The 13634-nt window shown below is 37.5% G+C and overlaps 1 protein-coding gene across 2 annotated transcripts in view; it reads left to right on the top strand.

Moving 5' to 3' along the window:
- Positions 1 to 13634, top strand: part of LOC112058229 (fibronectin type-III domain-containing protein 3a-like) — a 79430-nt gene that overhangs the window by 59268 nt on the left and 6528 nt on the right. Inside the window, exons 2-6 of one of the 2 annotated variants that reach the window (XM_052890106.1) lie at positions 7568 to 7807; positions 9947 to 10140; positions 12533 to 12728; positions 13069 to 13277; positions 13422 to 13576. In XM_052890106.1, coding sequence (XP_052746066.1) covers positions 7639 to 7807; positions 9947 to 10140; positions 12533 to 12728; positions 13069 to 13277; positions 13422 to 13576 — 923 coding nt within the window. In that variant the 5' untranslated portion in view covers positions 7568 to 7638. Of the gene's footprint in view, positions 1 to 7567; positions 7808 to 9946; positions 10141 to 10495; positions 11221 to 12532; positions 12729 to 13068; positions 13278 to 13421; positions 13577 to 13634 lie in introns of those variants that run through there. The other variant, XM_052890112.1, reaches the window with a different exon arrangement.

Genomic DNA, 13634 nt, shown 5'->3' with positions numbered 1-13634 from the left:
TCCAGTCTGTAAAGTGACAAGTGCAACTGTCACTGAAATATCATTTTACTGACTGGAATTAATAATAATCGTACTGTATGTCAGGTGTTGAAAATCATGGAGCCACTTATGGAGTTTTAAATGTGCTTGTAGATTTGGAAGATTGCATATTTCACGTTTCTAGCTTTAGACTCTCACCTTCTAAATCTAAATCTCGCTGGCTGGGCATAAGGGCATGTTCATGCGTCTAAAGACGGTATATCTTTCCCCACATGTTAGATTTTTAAATCTAGAAATCTGGCTATTCACTGACTAGCTACCATGCCCATCGTGGTTAGCGGTGCCTTGGTAGATATGGGCTGAACAAATACTGTAGTGTTTGGAAGTACCTACAAAAGGCTAGTGCCAGTGACGGTAATGATGGTTAAAGTTATGAGGTAGGTTTGGCTACGGCAGGCTTCGTTCCATTATACGAATATGAGAGAGCAAAAACTTCTGTACAATATGGATGTAAAATGAAAACAAACACTTGTTGGTGTGCGTAACTGTTTGCGTCAGAGGTAAATAAAGGAACCTACTCGTACCTGTGTATGTGTGTGTACCTACTTTAGGTATATTTTTCGTACTTTTACATTGAATGTCTTAGGCGTGAATACAACAGAGGCCGGCCTAGTGGCAGTTTGATACTGTGACGATCGCGTTAACGCAAACGCGATTTTTAAGGAATTGCAACAGCGCCATCTAGTGGCACTACAGCACAACTGTTTCAATTCCATATAAATTCGCGTTTACGGTAACGCGATAGTAACAGTATGAAAATATTGAAAATACAATAAAATATCGTTTGTATAAATACGCTAGATCGTGATCATATACTTTTGCCAATGGATAACATCTAGCGGGCAGGTCCTGTGGTGATTGGTCTGAGATTTGTCCACTTATTTACATAACAAAGTATGGCGAGTCGTATTCAGGCGTACTGGTACGTGTGTCGTCGTCACCTCCTCATTCCTCGTTTATCGTTTATTCAATTGAACATCATCGAGAGTGATGCGATGAATGACCGTCTTGAGCACGCCAATACTTCTATACTTCCACGAACTCCCTACAATGTAGGTAGTAGGTAGGTAATAAACTAATAAGTAAAGGAAGTGACTATTCATGCAGCCGTACGAATAATTTTATTCATATACGCTTACTGGATAAATTCTTATTATTTAGACAATTAATTAGATGGACAAGCGTATTGTGTACTAAATTATTTTATTTACGGTTACCGGATGAGCAGTTTCAGTAAGTACCTACCTCCATTGTATTTTTGGTGTTAGATAGCCCATTTATCGAGGAAGGCTATAATATTGTATTATCCCCGTATTCGTACGGGAACGGGAACCACGCGAATGAAACCGCGCGTCGTCAGCAAATGTGCATATATTGGTAATACTTACGAAGGACTTTCGAAGTGAATAACTAATCTATGCCCGTACAAATACGAATGTGAGTTTGTTTATTTGTTACACTTTCACGTCTTGATGCTAAAAAGTCTTACAATAGTGCTAAGGTACATTAACAGCGGGTGCTTATTTGTATTCTCATGGGTATAAGAACTACGCGGATCAAACCGCGGAGCGCTACTAGTGTTGCAATTAAAGGGAAACTATTTAAAACAGAAAATAACAAAAATACTCATACAGTCGAAGCTTTACGTTTTCTGACGTCGGTTAAAAATGTTTGTATTTTTTGTTTAAGTACATGAAATCCTATACGATTCAGTCGATTGAATTGAAGAGAACTTTACTTTGTTTTTGTATTGACATAGGTTTCAGTTGAAAGAAGAGCTTTGCAACACAAGCCGAGAGATGTTTATGTTCAAAATGAAATTCCAAGAACATTATTTTCTCGATAACTTCATTTCTTATTCAACTTCTTATGTAATTGCTTCTAAGTTCTTACTTTTAAAAGCTTTTTTATTTGCGTGCAAAACGAAGGTTGTTCCACTGGTTTTATACGTATTCTTACCTTATATGTACGAGTAGGAGTAGGTAGTAGGTACGCTTATTTTTTTTAGTTTTTATACATTTTTATCAATGTTGTAGATACTAGGCCTTTCCTAGCCCTCTCATTCCGCCTTCCTCGTCCAGCCACTTGTTGAATAGGCTTGCGCTTGACTAATGTTAAGCAATGATGAGGTCTAAGGTGAAGCGCGCCTAGGGTTGCCAGGCCATAAAATGCAAAGTCCGGACTTCGCACTATATAAGGCCGGATATTTTGCCCTAAAAGCCGGACATGTTTTTTTTTATTGCCAAACTTATTGTTTTTACAGCTGGGCTGTTGAGAAAAGTATTTATACGTGATGTAAAGTGAGGATGAGATCGAAGATGGAGTGTGCCAGATATATGCATATTAGATATTTATTAAAAGATAGACATAATATTTATAATAAAAAAACTCGTTTACGAATTTGAAATGTTTATTAAGTTAGCGAGAATCGCCACTCTGACAAAAAGCCTGACAAAAGCCGGACAGGCCGGACATGTACATATTTGGCCGGACGCGACCGCAAAAAGCCATACATGTCCGGCTAAAGCCGGACACCTGGCAAGCCTAAACGCGCCTAGAAGATGCCTATTCACTCTTGCCTTGAAGGCGCACAAATTGTAGGTGTCAGGAAACACAGACGCCAGAAGGGCATTCCACATTTTAGCAGTTCTAATTAGAAACGTCGACGCAAAACGTTTTGTGCGGAATGACTGAACGTCGACAACAAAGGGATGTCATTTTTCACGGGCGTCTCGCTGTTCTGCGGTAGAATGGGGATGGAGGAACTAGTTTATAAGGTTCCTGTGCACACTCTCTAAAGTCATGTATCTCTGCTCATGTCAGTCGTCAAAGTGTACTAGTGCATTTTGAAATCGATATTTTTTTTATTTTAATAATTTATATATTAATTTGTCGTTGTCTGCGCACAAAATGCAGCATTAGTGCTATGGTATTAAGTAAAAGTTTAGAATCATCCACAAGGACTAACTGTGATTCTTTTTACAAAAAGGCTTATTACAGAAGACTTTCCTTTCTCTCCAACTAAGCAAGATAGGTTGTGATAAGAGCATTTAGGGACAACAATAGTCCAATAGGCGGAAATCGAATCCTGGACCTATTACATTAACGTTAAAAGGTATAAGCAGAGTTAATTTAACATGATCACATGGATAAATAAGTTAGGAATGTGTAGAGAGATTGTATTAATGCACTAGCGAACGTCCGTGACTCCGTTCGCGTGAAATTCTGTTCATCACAAATCCCACGGGAACCGTGGTTTTTCAAGGATGCCTATGTGTTAATCCAGGATAAAATCTATTTCCATTCTAAATTTCAGCCAAGCCGCAGCTTATGAGAGGAACAAACTTACTTAACACACAGACATACACACTAACTTTTGCCTTTATAATATTAGTATGATTTTTCTAGATGCATATATTATAATATGTATACTGTAAGTAATGTTTAAATACTTATTGTCTTTAACGAGTAATTTGAAGCCACCTTGTTCTTGAAATTCGAAGAGCTATAAAATCTGCACACGCGTATTCATACCATTCAGGGATTTCCCTTGAAATTCATACTCATCGTAATTTAACTAGGGCGATAGTTTATTATAATGATTTCATTAATTATAACATACGTCATTCAGCAAGGTACTTAATATAGAACGAGTGCCTGTGCTTGCCAGATCTTCTTCATTATAGAAGCTGAAAGTCTGTCAGCCAATGCTCGTATCCGAATACGAGCATTGGCCGACAATGGTGAATGGTGGAGTACGGTGGACAAAATAATATGTAGTTGGGACCGTTCGTACAGGTCTTTTAGGTTTAGACACTCAATCGTCCAAGTTTGTAGCGATACTTTTTATTTATTGATTTTTTGGCATAATTTGAGAAATCATGTCCCTGAATGACTTTATCGAAGGATTACCAGACACTAGTCAAATTTCAAGTAGGTATCTGTAGCGTAAGGTACCCATGAAGATAATTCTATAATATATAATCTGGCTATTGAAAACACGATTTGTCATGATGTTCTGTAGAAAATATAATAATACAATTATGTTTTGAACTTAGACTATCGAGGTTCTGAGGATCTATGGCCACCATGGTTCCAATTCCCAAACTTGAAATATTTAATTTTTCAAATTATCAAAGTGAGGCGTGATAGCCCAGTGGACATGACCTCTACCTACTCATGTCTGGGGCATGCACCTCCAACTTTTCAGTTATGTGCATTTTAAGAAAATATTACTTGTTTCAAACGGTGCAGGAAAAGCATCGCGAGAAAACCTGCATACCTGAGATTTTACTTAATTCTATATGTGTGAAGTCTGCCAATCTGCATTTGGCCAGTGTACAGTGGACTAAGGTGTAACCCCTCGCTTTCTGAGAGGAGACTCGTGCTCAACAATGAGTCGAATATGTTTATTAATGATGATTATGACTAACTTATGGTGGAAGCCCGGAGCATGAGCTAAGAAACTTTCAGTTTTTATAAAACGGTAGGTCTGGTCATCGCATGTTTTTTTCATTATGCTGATGTTGACATGATATCAGACACCTTTACATTGTTTGTCTGCACTTTTTGTTATAAGTAGATGATTTGTTTTGTATGAGGATATTGACCTTAATGCTGGCTAATAATAAATAATTAAACATTAGTAAAAAGGTAGAATAACATTGGAATGTGTTGTAACTTTTCTATGTCATTCATCATTAGTGACCCGTGACTATTTGATTTTGAATTAATGAGGAAATGATGTTTACTTTGACATTTACTTCCGAATAATCTACATCAGCATATTTCTATTAGCCCACTTCAGGATTAGGTCTCTCTTCTAGTATTTAGACCTATCACTCTACTCTGCGGGTTTAAATGACATTCTTCTCTAGCCTAGAATTTCATTTAGTCGCATTAAACGCAGTAAACAACGGATATTATTTTAACAAATAACTCCTAAATATTGTCTACAATTTTGAGTTGTCTGTTTAGAAAGTCTAAAAACTATATTTACATTGATATCTCATGTAAGTTAACGGTGTAGTTTTTGGGGTGATGTTCTTCTTATCCTATTAATATTATAAACGCGTAAGTTTGTATGGACATTTGTTTGAATGTTTGTTACTCTTTAACGCCGCAACTACTGAACCGATTGGGCTTTATTTATATTAGATTAGATTAGATTAGATTAACACATAGGTTACTTAGGTTACTTTTCATCCCAAAAAATTCATGGTATCCGAGGGATTTGTGAAAAACTAAATTTCACGCGGATGAAGTCGCGGGCGTCCTCTAGTATAGTATAAAATCGTTGGTATCAAAACGAAAAGAATAACTTTACATAATAGGCAACATGATAAATAGAAAAGTAAGGTTACCGTTCCACGTTTGATCAGGATCAGTTCTCGTGTTACACGTGTCACTAACCGTTATGGTCTAGTATATTTGATACATTCGATCTGGGAAAATGTATCATGAAATATAACCTGCGTTCTATTTATTTCCTCACGTCTCGCGTTGCGAAAGAGCGATCGGCAATGCGGGCGTGTCCATGTTAATATTTTTTCCTTTAGGTTACTAGAGATTTGCGAAACTTTGGTGTTATATTAGGTCTGTATTATACTGCTATTGATAACGGTTCAATTGTTTGATCTGCCTCGTTTCGGATCACGGGTCCCTGGGTACAAGTCCCGAGTCGGGGTATGAATTCTTTTCAATAGAAAATTTAACTCAATCGGTTGGAGATATAGACAAGTCAAAGCAGGCAAGCCGATTCACGCCTCACCTTTTAAAAATCTATGCATATTCATTGTTGAACTGTATCTAGATATATGAGAAACCGTAGTTTGTATCACACTGTATGACTTTCTTCTTCTTTGGGACGGCTTACCTCTATCTAAATTCCATTTTTCGCCACTGGTAGGTACCTAAGAAATCCATATAAAGCATAGATCTCAGTACGTACGCCTTTCAGATTACGTAACCCACTCAAGATTGGAAAGGGACTGAATGTGCAAATGTAATTTTATAAGCTTAATCTCATTACGCGACAATAATAGTGCGCTGCGGTTGCACAAGAGTTGCACGGCTCGTCAAATCGATACCATCCGCGCGAGCGCATCGTGACGGCATTTGCCTTTTAAATGGTGCCCTGTCTCGGCGCCTCACGACCAGCGTTGCCGAGTTCCTATTTTCCCAATTCCCCACAAATCCGAGCAAAACTCCCCAAATTGACGAAAGAAAATAATCCAATTCCCCACATAATAAAAAGTAAATCAGGGAAAAGTGCAAAATTAACGCAGACTTAATTTTAAATTTTAGGGTGTTTTGTCATATCCGTATTTCATTCATCGTCATTTTTATTATCCGTTTAATTTAATTTTGTTTTTGGAACATGTATGAAAACCCTGGTTCTATTGAGTATCCAAATAGTTCCAGTGTCGTGTCGACTTATAAAGATTTTTAAAATCTCCACCTAAAGAAAAAACTCAATTTTGGACTTGCTTGATTGACCAGTGACCACTTCACTGCAGTGGTCAAGGAAGTCCAAAATTGAGTTGGACCATTCGGAAGGACGAGTTTGAGTCAGTTTTGGGGAAAAATGCTTGGAATGGCCAAAACTAACTTCTCCTGAATTGATCTCCCCGCAATTTGGGAAATTCTCAACAAATTGGCAACGATGCTCACGAGCTCTGCGTGGATGCGCCAGTTATCTATGTCAGCGGTTGCGGGTAGGTACTATATGAACACCTTGAAATTGGAAGCGGACGTTCTCTTGCTCTTGAGATGTAACTTTAAAGCCAAAAATATTCCAATCTATACCTTTAAAAGGGAAAGGTCATCACGAAATATCGAAAAAACGACAGGTAGTTTTATAGATGTAGACGTCCGCTAAGAACGGATTATAATTTTTACATACATACCAATACCTATACTTACACCAAAATCCCTTGAACAGAGCGTTTGGTCTTTTGGACGAGGCACATAATATACCATATTAGTGCATCTAGCCAAGGTATTTGTCTTATAATGTGCCAAAAAAGACAGATGATGACGACTCTTCCTAAAGACATAATCTTTCCAAATCTTTTCTTTTCCTTGGAAAGACATAATCTTTCCAAATTTTCTTTTTAGAGCCGTGATAGCCCAGGGGATATTATGACCTCTGCCTGCAATTCGGAAGGTGGAGGTTCGAATCCGTTCTTAAAATGTGCATTATAACTTTTCAGTACCTAGCTTAACCCCCTCTCATTCTGATAGGAAATTCGTACTCAACAATAATTATGGGTTGATGTTGCTGATGATGATGATTTTTCTTTTTCCCTTAAAATTTAAATATACTGACAGATGCTAATGATCAGTAGGCAGTTTTTTGTTTATTTTTCTGGAAAGCGCCAGATTATTGTAGATTGAATTTTACTAATTTTTGCTTTCACACGTGAGTCCCCTGTAGTCCGGGGGCCCCGTATCATAGATACGGCGGTAGCTACGCCCCTGCTAATAATGATGATGATTAAGTAACATTTGCTTGTCGTTGTTACAGTTTGAGTTGCGCGCGACTCGGTCGGTCGCGCAACGGATGCGTCGCGGGCGTCGAGCGATGCGCTGCTAGCTATGGTGGGCGTGGGAGTGGCGGAGGGCGGCGGCGCGGGCGGCGGCGCGCCCGACCCCTACTACGGCGAGTACTACCCGCCGGAGCCCTACTACGTGCCGCCGGAGATGTGCCCGCACCCTCAGCAGCACCCTCCGCACGCGCACATGTGCGCTGTGCACACCGAATATGGTGAGTATCTATAAGTCGAGATAGCCAAGTTGATATGACATCTGCCTTTGTTTCGGTAGGCGTAGGTTCGATCGACTGACGACATCAAGCGAGTCACAGTTGGACGGAGGCGGCTCAGGATCGTGATGTTTGGAAGTCCCTAAAATGACTTAAGTTTGGATGGTTCAAATCCAGTCCGGGGCACGTTGATTTTTTCGGTAATGTGTATTTTAAGAAATTATATGTCATGGTAGGAAAACATCGTGAGAAAACCTGCATAATATATTCCAGCCAATCTGTCTTTTTTTGATGAAATCACAATTATTTTTTTTTCGCTTATAAATGATGTTACTAAAATACCCTGTTAAGTTACCCTGTAAGTGTACCAGTTGTGTCTGATGCCATTAATTTTGAAAAACTCGAAAAACTTAAAAATAATTTAGAAATACATTTTACAGAAACTGAACAAAAAATATAGAGGAAGTTGCGATGCACATTTTATCTTTTTGGCTTATAGCTGTTCAAGAAGAAATGCCGGCGGTAGGTGGCGCTGAAGTCTCCCAAAAAAGGGTTTTTCTACTTTATTGCACCTAAAATTTCACTTACGAGTATAAACAAAAGTTAAAATAGCAAAGTTGTTCCTGTAAAAAGGTGACACACAGACTTACTTTCGCATTGATAATGTTAGTATAGATTTAGGGTATTTTTTAACCCTTTCACATAGGTAAATTAGGCTTAATATTTAAATTAAGTAATCGTAAAAATCATTTAGTTTTCAAAGCTATCTGATTCACGAAATGACTATCATATAAACTTAATATTTTAAATCAGGGTTAAAAAAATTAAAAGCTATTTTTTTCGCAAACAAAGTCGCGGGCGATGTAAGTTTTACATATTAATGCTCCATTCCTAAGAAACCTTATTCTTTGTTCAAATCACTTGATACTGAGAGCAACTGAAGGTAAATGACTTTGTAGGATATTCCTCCTTGAATGGAACTTTTATATTTTCGAGAGGTTGAAGACTTTATGTTAAGTATTACATTCAGTTTGATAAGGTCATCGTCCAGACATAAGTAATTTTCTTTTTACACATTTTTCTTCAGTCGGCAAATCGAAGTATCTTTGTAAATTTTACTCTACTCTACATAAAAACGAAAGAAATAAAGTCGCATTAACATCAAATGTGTCTTAATAATATAATATTAAGAATACATGTTCTTGTAGGACTCTTGCCTCTTGTGAAGACTCTTGTAGGACTCTCCTTGACGTAAAAAACTGGACTGAAAATATTTATTCATGGCTAGTGCAATGTGTATGTGACGACAGTCCTGGAAAATTAATGATAGAGCGAACCATCATAAGTTTGTTTGTTGGTTTACCTATTTTCTAAAATACTAGCGCATTATTAGACCTTCATAAATTGTACATATATCTGAATTTCTCATCAGTGACTCTACCTATCAAAGAAAATTGCATGAAAATCCGTTAAGTAGTTCTTGTAAAATAATTCTACATATAAGCATTGTTTGTACTCTGTGTAGATTAGTAGTTAAATGTTTATTTAAGTAAGTATAAGGGTTAATTATAGTAGGTAGGTAGTTATTTTTAATAAGAAAAAAAATATTATAGTGACGTTAAGTTGATTTGCCTCAAGGCAAAGCTTGCGGTCGGTAGCATTTAGTAAGTTTGTTCTAAAACCATGCAGCACGATTCCGCCGCGATTTCGAAACGGATTATCCCACAAAAAGCTATTTCTGCGAATGCCCAAAACATGTTCATTCATAAACCGCAGAATTACGGCCACGAGGCGGAACGGCCGGCGATGATGTCAAAATCAAGCGAGCGACGCCCAAATCGAGCTACATTTCGCATTTGTATTTATAATAATTTAGGAATATACCCATCGAGGTTTTTAAACGAATTCAATAAAGGAGATTTTATATTATGTGGATATGTTTAAACTTCGAATGCGATCGAACTAAAGCGTGTTGTAACAATCGAAAACCATCCAAACATCAATTATTATCTCTTGTACATAATCCGAATAAGGGATTTGTAAAAAACGGTATTTTAGTCGAACGTATATAAATTAATCTTCTATGTAGGTACATACAATTCGATATGGTAATTTTTTCAAAAAAAAAATTTAATTTTCTAGGCGGCATGCCGGTAGTAACGTCTGCGCCCATGATGCCTCCAATGATGCCTCCAATGGACGAAGGCATGCGGCACTTCCTGGTGCCGCACCCGCACGCTCAACCGCATCCGCACCACGGGCCGCACCATCAACCACCGCACCACCAGCCGCCGCACCATCAACCACCGCCGCACCATCAACCGCCACATCACTATGTGAGTTATTTTATATCATTCAATATTCATTTATTCAAGAGCCGTATCACAGCCTAGTGGATATGACCTCTGCCTCCGATTCCGAAGGGTGTGGGTTCAAATCCGGACCGGGGCATGCACCTCTAAATTTTAATTTGTGTGAAAAAAAATAATAATTATAATACGTGTCTCTACTATAGATGTATCTCTATGATAATAACAAACGGCGTTATAGATGACCATTGGTCCAAGTAGATGCTACTGCGAAGTGGGTCTGTGATTGCTAATGTCAAAGTCATTTGTCATTGTCATTGTCAAATTTGTCAAAATATGTCAATTGTCAATGACGTTGACGCTTGGTCGCTTGCCGGTTGATTGATAAATTGCAATATAAATTTATAGCAATTTCTATAATTTTGCATAAAATGCTTAACAAAACTGATTAAAAGTTACTTGAAAATCATCTAAAACAGTAGTATTTAGTACCATTATAAGTTAATCCTACCAAAAATAAAAAAGATGTGATCCTGATGTAAAACAAACTCTTGTTTTTATTTTAATTTTACAGTGTTCTCACTACTTGTTGCTCTTTCAATCATAATATTGTTCAACGTAACACAAAAAATGCAGTAACAATAGCTTCACGTAAGACTCGAGTCGAGTGGTATCGCAAATAATGGATAACACAGCCAAAGTGTACAGTGTGTTAATCGGCTGTGCAAACGATTTCCGCCGATTTATCGATTGTTTCATATTCGCCTGTAAAGTATAATCCACGTGTAGAGATCAAAACACGACCAATTTTAGTAGTACACATCATGTATGTTTTTATTCCTTTTTCGTTGTCTCCATTCGTTTGCAAAGTTGTATCTACAGTTGTTTGGAATTGCTTTTTGTGATTGCTATACGCGTTATCAGTCCACTTCGTAGTACTTACGTGGCGACTGACGTGTGCCTTGCTGTCAAGTTGGCTGATAATAAACTTGAAAAATAAATCGCTACATAACATAATATATCAAAATAAACACAAAACTGTAAGTGATGAGTGAATCAGACCCTATAAAAAAAGGCTCTGGCAATGGCAACAAAGATACATCTAAGGTATTTAATCTTGAAATTAAATATTTATTGTAACCATATTGTTGTTATACTGCCTGCACTGCAGTTAAAATCTCACAATATTTTTTTCTTATGCATAAGGTTGCCTGGTAGAGATAGTTACTAAGCGATAAGGCCGCCTTTTGTATAATATAAAAATTTGTTATTAAGGAAGAGCGAGACCTTCTGATACAGGTTTTAACTTAAAAGAAGGTCTCAGCCACATCAGAGACTGAAAACTATAAAATAATAAAATTTCATTTCATTTCAATATTTATTTTATAACTAATATTTATAAATCAATTTGCACAAGGTAAAAATAACTTACAATGAATATGTACAAAGCTGTTGTATATATTATTTTTATTGTGATTATATTTACTCAAAATACTGCCTGCAGTTAAAATCTCACAATATTTTTTTCTTAAATATAAGGTTGCCTGGTAGAGATAGCTACTAAGCGATAAGGCTGCCTTTTGTATAATATTTATTTTAATAACTAATATTTATAAATCAATTTGCACAAGGTAAAAATAACTTACAATGAATATGTACCATGCTGTTGCATTATATTTTATTTATTGTACATTTTCACTACAATTACAAGTTATGTGTTACAATAGTAAATAAATAAACAAAAACAAGGTATAGGGTCCTATCCTATAGGGTTTCGCTTCTTTCTATAGGTAAGGAACTCTAAAAAGAAAAGTTAATTCACCAATGAAGGGATTGTTATTCACAAAGTTGTACTAGTCCCAAATAAAACGCTACTGACAATCCTGCCTTTGTGGAACTTTTTTCTTATATATTTTATTTTATTATATTTATTCTTATATATTTTATAATTATATATTTCAGTGGAACACACAAAAATTTACTATTCATAAATATACTGATAGAGCCGTGATAGCCCACTGAATATAACATAATATTATGTCTCAGATTCTGGAGGGTGTAGGTTCGAATCCAGTCCGGGGCATGCATCTTCAAAATGTCTTAAACAGTAAAGGAATATCATCATAATAAAACCTGTATACCAGAGAATTTTCTTAATTCTTTGTGTGTAAAGCTTGCCAATCCGCATTGGACCAGTGTGGTGGACTATCCTATCCCCTCATTCTAAAAGGAAACTCATGCTCTGCAGTGAGCAGAATATGGGTTGACAATGATGAACGATGATGATGAAATGGTGAAGTATACCCATCTTCTTTTGACATTTCTAAATACAACTCTTTATTCTGTGCACCCAAGAAACTGAGTCTACCTTAATACTGCCTTGATAATGTTCATTATATAGAACTTTTAATATTTCCAGGGCCCAACCAATGGTGCGGGAGGTCCACAACATTTCTATGGGACGGGGTATCCAGCCCACTTCCACCATGTTCCTCCACACCACATGCAGCATTCCCCACCCCCTGTGTATCAGAAGGACGAGAGAACACAGCGGCAATACTCCAAACTTAAGCAGAAGCTAGAGCGTAAACATAACAATAGGAATAATGGTATAGGTGAGTCATTCATTTTGTTTGTAAACATTATGTAAACATGAACTTATTACAAAATCGTAATATTTTAATTTAATGTAAAATAGACAGGAGTATTTATTTATTTGATATAAATTTGTGCTTGACTACAATTTCACCTGATGGATGAAATGAAATGAAAATGAATGAAAATATACTTTATTGTACACCACAAAGAAACATACAATACAGAAAAATATTATGATTATTAATATTATGGATGTAAGACATGCTTGTTTAGAAAATGCTTATTCATTTTCATTTTAAATATACCCAGTTTGTAAGAGTTACGAAAGACAAATATAATCGATGTTTTCATTCACAGAGGTAAACAATTCAGGTGCGAGCACCCCTTCACTATCACCGCGCAAGGAGCTAAACGGGCGCGGCGAGGGCAGTGGGGGCAGCGGCGGCGCGTCGTCGGGCGCCTGGTCGGAGGGCGAGGGCTCGTCCGCCGGCGCCTCCGTGCAGGGCGATGACGAGAACGACACGCAGGCGCTGCTGGACCTGCTCTCGGCCACGAGGACGCCGCAGGTAACACGTCTACCAGCTCTCCTCACTGACAGCACTCGAGGAGCTGATGGGCGCGGCGAGGGCAGGGGTTTAGGATGGGGCGTATATTTTTGATTGTGTTTAACAGTCTTATAATTTATTGATAAATCATTCATTTCATTATAGGTTAGCGACATGACGCCAACGAGTGCACTGGTGCAATGGAACTCCCCGTTGCCTGAAGGCGTCAATCTACCTAACGTCGATCTGACTTACGATCTCTTACTGGGTGACCGAGGAAGATATAAAGCTATTTACAGCGGCCCGTCACTGTCATGTCGGTGAGTATGACTCGTTGATTGTGAATTTGTATGTAGCGGATTAAATACCATACACATA

The sequence above is a fragment of the Bicyclus anynana genome, chromosome 3 (assembly GCF_947172395.1).
Source record: "Bicyclus anynana chromosome 3, ilBicAnyn1.1, whole genome shotgun sequence".
Taxonomy (NCBI): domain Eukaryota; kingdom Metazoa; phylum Arthropoda; class Insecta; order Lepidoptera; family Nymphalidae; genus Bicyclus; species Bicyclus anynana.
Note: the sequence above shows the minus strand (reverse complement) of the source record. Positions and strands in the feature narration are given on the sequence as shown.